At 57.0% G+C, this 16,013-nt stretch overlaps 1 protein-coding gene across 1 annotated transcript in view; it reads left to right on the top strand.

The window, feature by feature from the left end:
* Positions 1-7,889, top strand: part of ADAMTS16 (ADAM metallopeptidase with thrombospondin type 1 motif 16) — a 104,658-nt gene extending 96,769 nt beyond the window's left edge. Inside the window, exons 22-23 of the mRNA XM_039842536.1 lie at positions 5,854-6,001; positions 6,786-7,889. Coding sequence (XP_039698470.1) covers positions 5,854-6,001; positions 6,786-6,901 — 264 coding nt within the window. The 3' untranslated portion in view covers positions 6,902-7,889. The remainder of the gene's footprint in view (positions 1-5,853; positions 6,002-6,785) is intronic.
* Positions 7,890-16,013: the final 8,124 nt, after the last annotated feature.

Genomic DNA, 16,013 nt, shown 5'->3' with positions numbered 1-16,013 from the left:
TTTGTTGAGGACTGAGAATGCCTGCTATTGACCTGCCACGTGGGCAGGCCACTCCATAGGTAAGGTGGCACCTGTCTGTACTTCCTGTCCTGTACAGGACATCAGTGTCCAGGACCGGAAATCACTGCCCATGAGGGACAGGTGGGTGCTTGTTGAGTGTGCTGGCCAGGGTCCAGGACAGGAAGTGACCGGGAGGTTGAGCTGAGCGGCCCGGTGTGACCGCACGTGCTTGGCCAGACTGGGCCATCGGCCCCTGACCGACCAGGTCCCCTGCCACCTGTCCCCCTCACGTGTCCTCATTCTCCCAGCGTGAGCCTGTCTCCACCTGGAGGACCTGCCTGTGCTCCCCGGCCCATCTTAGTCCCCCCGGATGCAAACCCCCCAGCTGCAGACGGCTCCTCTCAAGGAGGGCACCCCACCGTGCTCATGCACTGAACAGTGTCCCCCAAACTCACATCCACCCAGAACCTCAAAGGTGGCCTTATTCATGAAAAAGGCCTTTGCAGATGTAAGGAGCTAAGGCCATCCTGGATTGGAGAGGGGGAACCCTAACCCCAGCGACTGGTGTCCTTATCAGGCCGTGTGAAGACAGACTCACTCTAGGGGCAGGCCACACGTGGTATGGGGTGCTGCCGCATGAGCCATAGAACACCTGGGAGTGCTGGCAGCCCCAGACCCTGGGGACGGACAGACGCTCTCGGAACTGCCACGAGGACCCGCTCCATCAACACCCCGAGTTCGGACTTCTGGCCCCCTAAGCCACAGGAATTGTTTCTTTTCGTGTGAGCCACCCGCGTGTGCTCACGTGTGACCACAGTCCAGGGAACTCGTGCGGGTGGTTATCTGTGCCCTTGTCCCATCGTTGCTTCGTCCTCCCCGTGTGAGCTCACCTCCCCCGCCGGCAAGGGCTGTGTCTCATTTAACTGCGTGTTCCCCATAGCCCGGGCCTGGGCTGCAAGGACCACAGGCAGGGGGCAGAAGGTGCTGAATCCGACAGCGCCATGTGCCTGCTGACACCAGGACCTCTACCCGCAGACGTGTGGGGCTTGGAGGGGGGGCCTCAGGCTCTGTGCGTCACAGTCCTCTGATGCCGGGGTGGCCGAGGTGACGGGCTCCGGCCCTTCCCTCTGGGCTCTGCCGATCGCCCACAGACCGGGGTCGCCCGGATCTGCCTCGCCCTCCCCCAGGGGGCCACCAACACTACGAAGCGACAGTCTTCTCCGTAAACCCGACCCTGAGTATCTAACTGAAGCGAACAAACAGGACGGAGCGAAACTCACACGTGGTTATTACCCTCAAGCCCAAAGGAGACAAACGGATATTTACCAGAACCAGTGTAATCCATCACGGACTCTTTTTCAGCATCAGCCAAAGTTTTTCTAGACTAAAGTGTTAAAATGCCCCCCGAATGATGCGGCAGCTCATTCTGCTGGCGCCCCGGCCGTGTCGGTGTGAGCCCGGGCTTACGTGTCTGTCAGCCAGCCTGGCTGCCACCACTCCTCTGCTGCCTGGGCCTTGGGGCCCTGCCCCAGGGTCCGCGTTCTGTGGAAGGCACCATCCCTCGGTCCCTGAGAGGGCGCGGGACACCTTCCCAGACCTGGCATGCCACCCTCGGCGTGGCTCAGCAGCACTAGGTTCCTGACCTGGCTCTTTCACTTAGAAATCCATGAGAGCCTCCCCAAAATGCACTCGAGTTAGAAACTGTTTGAGTTACTGGAGCAGGGGACGTTTGAACTATGTCCTTTTCCAGCATTTCCTATTTCGAATTGACAAAAAGCATCCGCAGTTACAAACTCTTCGCTTTACTCCTCCTCCGAGTGTGGTCTTTCCGCCACAGGTGTGGAGTCAGGTTGTCCCTCGGGCAGGGCAGCCGCGTTTTGCTTCTTCTGTCCGCTGAGAAGTGTGGGTCAGAGGCAGAGGCCGTTTTCTGAGATCGTTTTCTGTCAGTGGGGAACCAGAGGCTCCTGAGACCAGTTCCCCACCCTCCGGCCACCAGGCCTGTGGTCACCCCACTCTGCTCGACTCAGAGACTCCAGGTAGATTCACCAAGAGGAAAACAAGGTGCATCAGTAGCTAAACAAAAACATAAAACCTAAAACGCGTCTCCGGTAGCTTTCTCCCTTCCAACTCACTCGGTCTATCTGTCTGCTAAATCTTTTCCTCGAGTGCTGCCTGGAGTTTTAGCCGGTGTGATCCATCTAAAGTGTGCTAAGACTTCCCTTTCGGGGGACAATGACTCAGTGCTGTGTCCCCATCAGCACTTGCACCCAGGGCGCCATGCCCTCAGACTGTGGGAAATTGTCAGGCTGTAATGAATGGCTGGCGCCCGGCTGAACTTTGCCCCCAGACGCTTTATCCCTGTAACCGTTGACTGACGCTGGTTTCTATTATTTTGATCTGCAAGGTTTCTATTGATTTAAATGGCTTTGCTTCCCATTACATTTAGTGATCTGTCGCTTGGTAGGACCAATTTAAATCACATGAGTCCTTTGGGCTTAGGGACAGGTGGGTCACAGGCTAGTTGGGCCTGGGAGTGGCTTAAGTGGGGACATCTGCTGGGCTGTCTGACAGATGACAGTGGCCTCCAAGGCCACCCAGGGGAAAGGTGGCCGTCTCTTCACTGAATGGCTTGTTTACATGTCTGCAGTTGGCCACACATTGGCTCTGGGCGGCACCTTTTTTTAGATTTAGATGTGGCTGATGTCAGTTCTGAAAAGAAAAACGAAAGAAAGAGGCGTCAGCAGGTGCGATTCCAGCCACCTGGCGCGGTGGCCCCGCCCACAGCGCAGCAGCGTCTGGGTTAGAAACGCAGGTTCCCAGGTTCCAGCCCAGACCTGCCGAAGCTCGAGACTTGGGAGCGGGTTCCAGAATTCTCTTGTAACAAGTCCTGTAGGTGGTTTGAAGTCATGCTCGAGTTTGATCCACTGATCTGGAGGTGAAGCTAACAGAAAAGGGGTCTGGACAGATGGTCGCAGAACTTGTCACTGCCGTAAGCGGATGAGCAGGTACGAGCACGGGTCACCATCGCTGCACAGCACACTGGCCTCCTCTGTCCTGCTGTCAGGAGGAGGAGTTACCCAAGGCAGAGGTCCCCAACCCCTGGGCAAGTGAAGCTTCATCTGTATTTGCAGCCGCTCCCCAGCGCCAGCATCGCCGCCTCAGCTCCGCCTCAGATCGTCAGGCGCTAGATTCTCGTAGGAGCACCGGTCCCTGGTGCCAAAAAGATTGGGGACCTCTGGAATAAGGGACTCAGTTAATCCCCACGAAGCCGAGGAAGAAGCCACAAGCTTCAACTCACAGACCCAGGTTCTCGTCTCTCTTCTTACTGAGTATAGTTCCCCCAACACGCGTCAGGTCACATGACTCGCCCCACCTGCTGGCCCCCAGCCTCCCCAAACCTCCCAGACCTCCAGTCTCCACCCCAGGAGCCCACACATGGTTACCAAGAGTCCGGTGCTGTTTAGGGTCAGTCTGCTTGCAAATCACAGATCCAGTGGACGATCCGAAGTGTGAATTCTCACCACCGGTGCCGAGTTTTAAGCCGTTGTATTTGTGATATTGATGAACAACTTGCGTGTGTGTGTGTTTTTCCCCCTTCCTGGGAAGAAAAGCGAATAAACCGTTTCCGGTTTCCTCTTGTCCTTCCATCTCCTGGTGTGGCACTGGCTCTGCCACCGCCAAGTAGCTTCAAAATTTGCAGCCGAACATCTTAGTCCTTCTGGTCTCCATGAAGATGTGCAAATTTTGCAAAATGTGGAGGCTTAGGGCTTTTTTTTTTTTTCACCAGAAAAATGTATGCTTCTCACGAGGAATTCTAAAACTCTAGACCCGTACCCCTCACACTCGGTGTGCAGGAGAAGCACCTGGGGACTGTGCAGATCCAGGCAATTGGGGACAGTCGGGGGGTGGGGGCAGACACGCTGGCGGGACACTCTGTAAGCCCCTGAGAAGGACACTGGGTGCTTGTGTCTACCACTCCGTGTTCAGTGCCTGGAACAGGGCCTGCTGAAGGGGGGCAAGTGGCTCCTATTCATGAACCGGCAAATCAGTGACAAAAAGAATCAGACCACACAGTCACTATTTGGGCGCCGTTCACGTGATGACAAATGGTGGCCAGATCTCCTGATTTCTGATCGAAGCATTATATCCTCATCGAGAATGGGATTCCGCCCCAGCTGCTGATTATGAAGGAACTCAGTTCATGAGGCGGAGGCCTCGCCGACACCCGCGGACGCAGATGTGACCAGGAGAACCTGTGAACTGCTGGCCTGCGGCGTGAGCCAGGAGGGGGCTGAAACGCACGGAGCACAGAGGTGGAGGCTGCTGAGGGGGATCTGGAGCAGGTGAAGACGCCTCGCCACCTTCGTCAGGGTCTTGCTGACCTAGAAATAAAGGCCTTTCAAAGTGGGAGGCAATGAGCATTTATTTGAGATCAAAGAATAGCTATTCGGGACACACCGAATCAGACAGGAGCCTAAAGAGTGCTCCCACGAGGAGACAAAGACCGGGGTGTTCGTGAGAAGGGGACGAGGAACGGTGACACCCATCGAAGAAAGGCATCTCTGCTGTTGCAAATAACATAACGGTGACGATAGTTCTAAGTGACGTTTTGATTTTCAGCCCCGTCGTCACTAGTCTGGTAGACACGTCAGTTTTCCTTTGCAAACTGTGATTTGGGACACGGTGCTGCCTTCGTCCCAGTCCAGCTGAATTTTGCCCTGTTTTAACATCCCGAAGATTCAAGGCGTAAGATGTGCAAGGCGACTCCTCCGGGATGGCAGCTCTGGCTCCGCTTTAAATGGGCTCCCCTGACGTGCTTTTTGACAGTCCCTGCCCCAGGGGATTTAAAGGGCCACTTTGCAGGGCTGTGATTGCAGCCAGTCCCCCGAGTAAACCCCTGGAAAGCAGCTGGCTGAGCCGGGCTGTGGGAAACCAGACCCGGGCAGCTGCCTTGCCGTGCGGAAGGGGGTTCTGGCAGGCCGCCCGAGGCCTGCATGGCCCTAACACTGGACAGCGTCGTCCTTGCATTTTAAAGCAGCCACTGAGCTTACCCACCATGCACTGAGACACCCAAAATGTCACCAGCCCCATCTTCCTGCAGGTGTTCCTTAATTGCCTTCATTCCTGACGTTTTTTTTTTACCTCATAGCCTCGTGTGAGCACAAATTGCATAATTCAGTCTAGACTTGGAGCAGCTGTCTTTTTGGACAGGTTCATTGCAGTTTGGGGTTCCTGTGTCTCTCTGATCACCCGTCCCCCGACTTCTTGCCTGCGGTTGATTTCGGGCGGACCTGCCCTGAAATTCTGTGGTGCGTGCGCCTGGCCGCTGGGAGAGGGTGCTCTAGCCGTGACACTGCTTTGTCTGGCTCTGCTGTGCTGGCGTGCCTGAGCACACAGGCCCTCAGGTCAGAGAATGACACCCTCCAGACGAGAATGCCGTGAGGACACGAACCCAGGACTGGCGTCGCCACCCGCAGGCATCCGGAGCCTCAGGGGCTCAGTGCTGTCCTGCCTCCATGGACACAGAGGAGCAGAAGGGGTGCCGTCCAGGAAGGCACTGTTTTCCTTGTGCCAGACTCACAGCAGGGACGAGGTCCAGGGAACAGCCCTGTGCCCCCAAATGCGCTCCAGTTCCCGTGTGTCCATCAGGCCATAGGTGACTCAAGAACATTCTAGACTTTGGGGCACTTCTTTCCTCTGTCCGTACCTGGGATTAATCCAGAATCTGGTTAGCCACCTGCAGTCGTAGAGAGAGACCATTTTGAGGAGTCTGGGTGGAGGGGACACTTGGGAGTGGCGGGGGGGCGAGAAGTCAGCACTCCCGGGTGACTGTCACACACGTGTTTCCTGCAGTGCACGGCCAGCTGTGGGGGCGGCGTGCAGACCAGGTCTGTGCAGTGCCTGGCGGGGGGCCGGCCGGCCTGGGGCTGCGTCCTGCACCAGAAGCCCGCAGCCTCCCTGGCCTGCAACACTCACTACTGCCCCATCACGGAGAAGAGAGGTGAGTGCCAGAGCCCCTCGACTTGACCTTGGCCTGTGGGGTGGGGCTGTGGGGTTCTCGAGGGGTTCCTTGCAGGGCCTAAGGAAGTGGGGGTGCCCTCTGGTTAGAGGGCCGTAGAGTTTGGGTCTCGAATCTGCTGCCTCTTTCCTCACGTTCCACTCCCTCCTCTGGTTCTCCCGTGAAACAACCCCCCTCGTGCCTCCCCAGGAATGGCTCCGACGGTGGGGAAATAATGCTAATAGCTTTAAGTTTTAAATTCGAATAATTAAGAAAATGTCATGTCTTTTGTATTTCAATGCGATTCACTTTACTTAGAGAAGGCGGCGTCCCCCCTAAGTTAAATGAAGCCCCCCTCATTCACTGGGTGCTGTCTACACGCCATCCCTGTGCACAGACCCTCAAATGCCTCAGGTATTAGCAGAGACCCGGGGCCTGTCTGTCGGCGCATCTCAGGGAGAAGACGGAGCTGGACAGAGTGGGCGCATTGGCTCAGTCGGAGACTTGGATGATGGCGGTTCTGTCCACAGCCAGCCCACTGTCTGCAGTGGATGAGCAGCCAAGTGGGTCGGATCAGCCCAAAAAGGTGTCGGCTTCACAGGGGACTTCTAGGAGGGCCTTATAAACCAGCTGGTTCCTCATGGCCCCATTTTATCTGGAGAGAGACCGTCCCTCGCCAACGTCAAGGCAACGATAAAGCCACCTCACGCTGCCCGCAGAGTTATTAGCTAGTGGCACGGGACAGGGCGTGGGGACGTTGACTAATGTGGTGTTGGCTCATTTTCAGACGCCCTCTGCAAAGACCGCCTGGCCTGGTGCTCCCTGGCGCCCCAGCACCTGATGTGCAGCCTCCAGCTCTACAGCCAGCAATGCTGCGGGGCTTGCTCCAGACCCAGCCCGTGAGCCAGTCAGGCTGCCTCCCCAGACTGAGAAAACGCCTGGTTCCAGCACCCACGAGCTGTCCCGCCTACGTCCGAATGCATCCGAGGAGGATGGAAGCCGGAAGAAAAGCCGTTAGGCTCTTTGACACGGCTGTGTGCGTGTGCGTGTGCGTGTGTGTGCGTGCCTGTGCACACACGAGCACACACTCTCGTGCAGGGTTGGAGCCTGGAGGCAGGTGGCAGCTCACTCTGCACACACCAGCGTTCGTATCCAGCTAAATCGAGTCAGTCAGGTGGACTGAACGTGTGAAACGCTGAACGTCTGGTGCTTTGCAATGGGAAGAAAAGGCCACAACTTTAGGAATAGGTAGGAACGTCCGCCGCTGAGTGTGCCGGCCTCCCTCCTACCTCAGGGGCCCCTGGCCGAGGTCAGGGATGATCAGCCTCTGACCGGGAGATGCAGGTGCCTGGCACAGAGCCCAGCCGTGTCTCCAGGGCCCCCTCTTCCTGCCCCAGCAACCGAATTTGTCTTCGAAGGGACTCGGCGCCAAGACCGGAGCCGGTGTCCTCTCTGGGGGGTGCCCGCCTGCCCGGGAGAGGTTGGACTCGGTCCGGATTTTGGACTTTACCCTCGGAAACAGGAAAATTAAATTCCTGCTAAGGTGCTTCTTCCGCCCTTTCAGACTCACGTGCTGGAGGAGAGAATTTTGTATTTTACATTTTTATCTTTCTCAGTTATTTACAAGTGTATATTTCCACTTAAGCCCATTTCTTAATGCTTTTCTTTTTAAATGACAGAATTACAGGTTACACCAGAATTAGAGAATCCCAGCTACGCCTAAGCCTGCTGCCCTCGGAAGGGGCGCGGGTGGTCCTCCTCCGACAGATGAGCCGACGCGATAGCCATAGAACTCCGTGTTTCATTTTTATGTATTCTGGGGATTGATTACGTTTTTCCTGAAATGCTAGCTGTTTTTGTCAGCCCCGTTCAGAGAGCGGGGCTCCGTCAGCACCAGGGCTGCTCAAACTGCTCCCCACGATGCAGCTCCCGTGGGAATGGGCGCCTGATATGTATATTTGCTGAAGTTCTATAATAAATTTTATATTGTACAGCGTGCTTCCAAATGGCTCATAATCCCCACGAGGTTCACATCTGATGTGCCGGCCACACAGAGACTGGGAAGCTGTCTCGGAGAGGTGGGGTTCTAGAACATTCTAGGAAGCTCCAGAACTGGTCTGAGGAGAAATCGTCCCGAATGTGAAGGCTGCAGGGAAGACGGCTGGTGACCAGGAATGGTCGTGACCGGCGTGGGGGTGGGCAGTGGCCTGGGGGACACCCAGCCTGGTGGCCACGTTTTTCGTGGCTTCCACTGCAATGTTAGCACTGCAAGTGAGGTCTCCCTGAGGGGCGCCATGAGAAATTAAAAGGCGCCCCCTGACCCAGGGGTCCCTGCTTTATTAGTCAAGATTCTCTAGAGAAACAGAACCAATAAGTTCAAAATAGAGAGGAGGGATTTATGCTAAGCAGCTGGCTCCCATGGTTGTAGGGCTGGCAAGTCCCAAAGCTTAGGTGGGTGCGGTCTGGCCCCGCAGGCGAGAGTTAGTGCTGCAGCCCTGAGCCTGAGTCCCTCGTCTCTGGGGAATCTCAGTCTTCGCTCCTAAGGCCTTCAACTGATTGGGCAAGGCCCACCCATGTCATGGAGCGTAATCTGCTTTCCTGAAAATCTACCGATTTAACTGTTAAATGCTAACCACATCTAAAATATACCTTCACGGCAGCATCAGATCTGGTGTTTGACCAAACAAATGGACATCATAACCAAGCCAAACTCGCACATAAAACTGAACAACCCCCCTCTCCCTGGGCCCTCGCTGGGGCCCCAAGAGAAGCTGCTGCCACTCCCGGGATCATGGCCAGCAAGGTGGCTCCTGGCGAGGTCGGCCCCTGTCACACTCAGAACCTCCCTCTCACAGACAACGGCAGTGCCGTGGGGGCCGAGGCCACAGACGTGGGGCTTTTCCTGGAGACACAGCTGAGCTAGGAGCCCAGAGACACCCAGTGGCACCACGGTCCCACCCCCAGGGGCACTGGGGCCACCCCCAAAACCTCTGTCATCGAAGCAAAGTTTCAGCACTCCTTTGTCGTTTCCAGTAACCCGTCGTTTGACACCTGCTGGCCGTGAAGAATGCAAAGGTGGCCAGACGTGGCTCCGCCTTCCCGGCCTTCATGTCCCTCGGGAAAGAACACCCTGCAAGCTGCGAGCTGCCCCTGAGCCCCCGAGCGGCTCACAGGCGTGTGGCTCATGCGGTGCCTGGAACCGCCAGTCCCCAGACCCCGGCCCGGAACTGCCCGCCCCCACTGCTCGTCCCCAGTGGAGTAGACACATGCACTCTGGGCCCCGGCGCCCATCAGCTACTGCTGTCCCAGCCCTGATGGTCAGGTCTCATCAGCCCTGCTCCCAGCCGAGGAAGCCAGGCCCACGCAGGCGGCCGCCTGCCTCAGGTGCCAGCGGTGCGGCCAGGCCAGGACCCAACACCAGCCATGGGACTGCGGCACCCCACCCCAATTCTCTGTCATGAAGGGAGGGACCCCAGAGGGCACTGGCCGGGGGCAGGAGAGACCATGTCATCGAAGACAGAGCGTCCTTCCTCGCCCCCGCTGAGGCCACGAGGAAATCGCGCGTTGCTACGGCTCCTGCGTCCCGGGCTTCTACCCACTTCCACTTGCGTGGAGCCGCCTTGGGGAGCCTGTGTCTCTGTGACAGGCCGGCCCCGGTCCCCTCTGTGGCCACACATGGGGAAACAAAAGGCCAGGCTGTTGAAGCTGCTCAAAGGGAGGGCAGATGGCACCCCCACATGTCCGGGCAGCCTGCTGGTCTCACCCCGCTGGTCTCCCCCCGCTGGTCTCACCCCAGCTCCTTCCCAGTTCCCTTTCAGTCAAGGAGGCGAAGATGTAGAGCGAGTGACTTTCTGTCCCAGCGTCCCCAGCTAGGGGGTCCACTCACAGGTCATACGTGTGGGGAGAAGAGCATGGGGTCACTGTTCACCTGCACCTGTCTGCACTGTCCCGTGTCCTCGGGGAGCCCAGATCGCTGACCATATTTACGCCACAAGAACAAAGTCTATTTTTTAACCTAATGCGATGCAGAGCTGCATTTTTCCTATCCCAAGTGGTGGCACTGTGCCTCTCGCTTCACACCAGGCGACAAACACAGTTAGTCCCTCAGGCCTTCCGTGTCCGGCTCCTAAGGGCGGTGGGGGGCACGGGAGGAGGGATGGCCCTGCACGCTCCACCCCCACAATGGGAGACAGTTTGGAGTTTACATCCCATTTTCTGTACAGAGGAGGCAAGAGAATTAAAAAGTGAATCCAGCACCATCGGAGGCTGCACTGTGCCCCCGGCCCGGAGGACACCTGCTGAGCAAAGGCAGATTCCTGTGGGGAAGCTAACAGCCCGTTCCCCACACCTGAGAAGGGGAAACGGAACCAAGAGTCATTCCCTACAAGGCAAAAGCCACTGGGAACCTGTGGATTAAAGACTGGGAACTGCGGGGCCCCTCACTGTCCATGTTCTTACCTTTTCACGCCCCTCCTGGCCGCGTCCATATCAAAGGAAATGGGTTAACGAAGTCTTTCTAAACAGTAACTCACGGGAGCTAAACAGTGACATACCAACTGGGTTCCCTGAACACTGGCCCCGACTCACCGCTCACCGCGTCTCATGGTCCTTCCCGCTCTGCCTCTGGGAGGGGACCGCGCTCTGTCCCTGGAGAGTCACCCCTTTTCTAATCACCTCCCCTTTTGACTCCAACTTTGGCGCGTGCACTGAATTCTTGCTACGCCCTCCGCCAAAGGCCCCTCTTCTCTCGGCGTGGGGCTTGGTCCTCCCACCCGGGGAGTTCGCCCCGTCCTGCATCTCGTTGATCAGGTGGATGGCACGCACGGGGTTGGGGGGCCAGAGACACTCACGCTGTCCAGTGAAGACGCAGCGGCCGGGGCGTAGCAGGGCAGAGGGTCGCCCAGCCCGCTTCTCCTCCATCGTCGGTTCCGCCGCCCCAGGCTGGGACTGGACGTCCCCGAGGAGGCCGGGCCCAGGGCAGGGACCCCTCACCCTTCACCCCTCAGTCACTGAGCCCTCAGGGTGGCCCCACGTGGCTCATGGCAGCGGTGGGGTGCACGCTGCACTGAACCAGGAAGGGGGCGAAAGACCCAGAACAGCAGCACCTTCCAGCATGCTCCCCGCCCCCGAGCCGGGCACACTGCACACTTGTGTCCCCCCAAACGCGGCCCTCCCCACAGCTCTGTGCTGCGGTGGTCGTGACTACAACCACCTGGTGAGTACTTGGATGGGAGACCACCTGGGAAGACCACGTGCTGTGGGCGTAAAAACTAATAAAAAAATTAAAAAAAAAATAAAAAAATAAAATAAAATAAAATAAAATATAAAATAAAAAAATAAAATAAAATAAAATATAAAATAAAAAAATAAAATAAAATAAAATAAAATAAAATAAAATAAAATAAAATAAAATAAAATAAAATAAATAAAATAAAATGTATCTTCACAGCAGCATCAAATCTGGTGTTTGACCAAACAAATGGACGTCATAGCCAGATTCGCACATAAAGCTAAACAACCTCCCCGCCCCACCCCGGGCGAGTCACTTCTCCACTCTGGCTCCCAGATTTATCATCTATAAAGTAATTAGGCCTTTCGGGTTCCTCAAAAATTCTGAGATGCTAGCTTTTCCATTTTCCTCGCTATTATTAAAGTATTCTTTTCCCAGAAGTCATGACTCAACCCCAAGGATGGACCCCCCCCGGATCTGCTCCAGACGCCAGACAAGGAGGGCCCTGGGGCTTTAAGGGTGGCTCTGGTGACATCCGCCGACGTCCTCACACCTGCACTCGCAGGCTTCAGGCGGTGGCACAGCAGAGCACGCTGCACGTCTCCCTCCAACAGGCCAGGCGGGCGGACTCCAGGCCCGGCTGTCCGGGGCCCCCACAGGAGCTGTCCCCAGACCCGGGAGCCTGCAGACTCGCCCTGGCAGCGACCTGGGTCCCCGCAGAGCCTCCCGGGCTCCCTCGCTGTCGGCATCCAGCCCATGACTCACTGTGACAGAGACGCCTTCTGCTCCCGGGGGTTTTGATGGCGTGCGCAGGCAGCTGGCACCCCAGCAGGGGACTGAACACCACAGAGTCTGGTGGGATTACAGATCCTGAGAGCTTTAAGCTGACGTCTGGACAGAGACGCAGGCACAGCTGTGCGCCCAGGCCCCGCCGCCCACCAGGTGGACAGCCTGGAGCCCAGGGAGGGCAGGGAGGCACACTCTGTCTGCTCCGCATGCACAGCTGACAGTCACCGCTTTTTCAGGGGCCAGGGAGGGCAGGCCGAGCTCCCCCAGAAAGTCAGGCTGCAGCCCGTGAAGACCGTGTGCCACGCTACGCGTCTCCATACCTCCCGTACCTCTCGCTGCATGACTCGGCACCACGGTGAGCCGAGAGCTCCCTGTTCCCTCCAAGTGGAAGCATGCCTTCCCATGGGGGCCGCGAAGGTCACCGAGCTGTCTTCCCCCAGAGGACACCTCCTACAAATGCAGCCGGGGTCTGCAAGGTCCATTCGTCTTCCAGAGATGGGGCGCACCTGAACACCTTGCCATGACCCCTGGGCCATGCCTGGGGAAGGTGGACCGCATGTCACTCAGCTTTAACTCTCACCCTTCAGGTCTGAGTGAGCACGACAGTTCAGGAGTCCGCTTTACTTTGTCACAGCCCTGCATCCTTCAAGATCACTGCCAGAACCCTGGACACCCCCTAACCCCCTCCTCTAGCACATGGCATGCTAAGGACTGGACTGTGTCCCCTCAAATTCTTGTGTTGAAGCCCTAACTCCCAACGTGACTACATTTGGAGACGGGGCCTGTAAGGAGGTGATTAAGGGTAAATGTGGTCACGTGGGCAGGGCCTGCTCCATGGGACTAGCGTCCTTATAAGTGAGGGAAGAGACCCCAGAGATCCTCTCCCTTCCTCCCTCCCTCTCCGCCTCTCTCTCTCTCACACGCGCGCACACACACACACACACACACACTTTTGCACACACTTTATCCACACACGATCGCATCACACGCACACCTGTGCATGACACCGGGACGGGAAGAAGGGAGGTCATTGCAAGAGTTGTAAGAACCCAACCAAGTTCTTTTAGCCTCCCTTTCTCTAATCTCAAAAACGGACACCAAGGAATTTTCTTGTGCTTTCTCCTATTTTATTTTTGAAATGAGTGCTGTATATTCACAAACGCCTCACATTGACCCCTGGAAAATTTAAATGAAGGAACGAGAGATGGTGGGAAGGAAAACGGAGCCCTCCTTGGAGATGTGCGGCCGGGGTGGGGGGCGGGAAGCCTCCAGACCCGGCCGGGGCCTGTGGGGCGCTTCCTCGAGACAGAGCCACCTGCGCGCGTCCTTCGAAGCAAAACGCCCTGTTTCAGCTTCGTGATTACGTTAACTCGGGGTACAGCATGTGGACATCGCCTATGGCGAGCGTCACTCATTTCGATTTCGAAGAAAATGAAAGCGCAGCAACGAACGTGAAGGACCATCTCGCCGCCTTCCCGGGTGCGGGGCAGCCGCAGATGGGGCCCCGAGACCACGGTCGCCGTGCGTCGCGTCGCTCACGCTCCTCCGCGCGCATGCGCACGGGGCGGCCGGCGCCGCTGCGCGCCCGGGGCCTGGCGACGCCGCCCGCTGACGCGGTGCCGGCTCAGACTGTGTCGTCCGTTTTTATCCAGTTCACGGGGAGCAAGTGTTTTTTGTTTGTTGGTTTGTTCGGTATTTTTTTTGAAATATCACAGGGTTGACATGCAGATCAGGGGAACGCGGATGAAAAGGCAGAATGGGGAAGACGTCACCGCTTGTGTCTGGCTGGTCGCGGGGTCACAGGGGCCTCTGTGCTCACGTGCCATTCCAGGGGCTGGAGGGCCCATGCCGGTGACCTGGGTGTTTTCGAGGCCTCTGAGGAGGAAAAGGTCCCTTCTCGGGCTCCGAGTTAGAGGAACGATCTCTCGACAATGTCCCCTAAATCAACTTTCAACTCATTTCCTAAGTTTTCGCCACAGTGACGAGGTGATTTGGGAAGCTGAACCCAGCTTAACAATTGTGCCTGTTTGGGATCCAGCTGAGTCAGAGACGTGGAGAAACCGTAGCCCCGTGTGGTTCCGTGGGGCCCCCGGTCACACGACCTCGGGGGCCGCTCCGGTCTGGTTCGGCGGGGGCCGCTCCAGCGCCTCCTCTGTGGCCCTTCTCTGCATCTCCCGCAGCCTCCCTGCCTGGGCTTCGGCCTCAGAATCGCTTTCACTGCAGACTCTGCTTTTCAAGTCAGAATCGGATCGGGCTGCCACGATCTGTGACTCTGTGAAGTCCCAGGACACCACAGGCCACAGGGCGGGGCTCACACGACAGGCGCCTCTCCAAGCACGGGACGCAGCGAGCCCAGAAGGAACGCGCAGACCCTGGAGCCCTGCGGGCCTCCTCCTGGCTGGCGGGCGGCCCCCTCGCAGCTGTGGCCTCGCTCGGCACAGAGGGAGGGCTCCTGCCTCTTCCTCCTCTGACGAGGGTGCGAATCCCATCGTGGGGACCCCACCTTTACAACCTCATTCAACCCGAATCACTTCCCAGCAGCCCAGCCCCAAGTGCCCTCATGTTAAGGGTAGTGCGAGCTTTAACATGGCCACCCCCGAGATGTGTTCCCTTGGGTGTCCTGGCAGAGCCGCCAGCTCCTCATGGTGGCATGTGAGTCCAGAGCCCCCTCCCAGCCCCTCCCAGCCAAGTGCTTCTCCCATACCAGTCCCTCCGGAAGTCAGTCACCTGTGGTGCAGCCCAGGGCTGTCCCCAAACACAGCGCCTCCCTCCATTCACACTCCATCAAGCTAGCGTTAACCCGTGGTCTGAATCTCCTCCCAGCTGACTGTCCTCAGAAATAAACCCTTTTAACAGAGAAAGTGGGTGCAGTGAGGACAGAGCCCCTGGCTTTTTTTTTTTTTTGACCAGAAAGGAAAGGACGAGAAGTGTTATCACACCTTCCACAAACATCATAAACGGACAAAAGAGCACAGCATAGGCGAACAAAGATTACCTTAAACAGATCGTAATTGTCTTCCAAGTGGGTTTGGCGGGGGAAGGATTAAAGATCACCAAGGAGAGAGGAAACGTGCGTGTTGGGACCACTTTTCTTGGTCAGCGAAACAGCGATGTAAAGGTGGGTAACACGTACTGAGTGTCTGGGAAGGCTTGGCTGAAATTAAATGAAAGCGCCCGAATTACGTGTCTGCACACGAACCCACGCGAGGCGAAGGCGTGGGCACCGGAAGGCCGCGGAGAGCTGGGTCTGGCCTCCTCTTGAAAAGTCAATACGAGAAAGGCATAAAACGTCTTTGAAAAGTCGAAGCCCTATAAAACAATGTACTGTTAGGACAGTGTCACCGAGACTCGGTCGAGATTAATCACCATCTCAGAAGGTAGCGCATACCTCGGATCTCCGAGATCACCCCACACCTGCTGTCTCCTGACAGAGGAAAACAAAGCGAATCCCCGAGGACGCGTCCTCGGCCACGGCGTCCACTGGCCACGGCTCCCTGAGCCCGGAGGCGGCTTATGAGAAGTCGTCGAGAAGACACTGAGCCGGCATGTTCTGTCAGGGCAACCTTCCACGTAAAGAAAAACCCAGCAATCCCTGCGGTTTGCTCTGACCTGGAGGTCGGGCCTTGGTTTGGACACAGGAGACATTCCTTGAGGATGTTCTCAGACCACGGCCCTCGAGGGGCACGCACATTTCCCGGGGGCTCAGCGGTGGGTCCCTCACACCAGAGCCCCAGAGTCTGTGGTTTTCAGGCTCACGAAGCCCGAGAAGTGTTTCATTCCCGGAATCCCCTCCCATCCCCCCTTACCTCAGTGAACTCCCTCTCACCCAGACCCACCGCCCTAAGTCGTGTGAGACATCCAAGCTTTGAAATGTTTAATAACACCCGTGAGGAGTCAACGTTGCCCCCGAAATCACCAAGGCTGACGATGTCACCAAGGCTGAGGTTTAGTAAGCGTTTCGATCAACTTTCTCGAGCCAGCTCATCTAACACCACC

The sequence above is a fragment of the Pteropus medius genome, unplaced genomic scaffold, assembly GCF_902729225.1.
Source record: "Pteropus medius unplaced genomic scaffold, Ma_sr-lr_union100, whole genome shotgun sequence".
NCBI classification, from domain to species: Eukaryota; Metazoa; Chordata; class Mammalia; order Chiroptera; family Pteropodidae; genus Pteropus; species Pteropus medius.
Note: the sequence above shows the minus strand (reverse complement) of the source record. Positions and strands in the feature narration are given on the sequence as shown.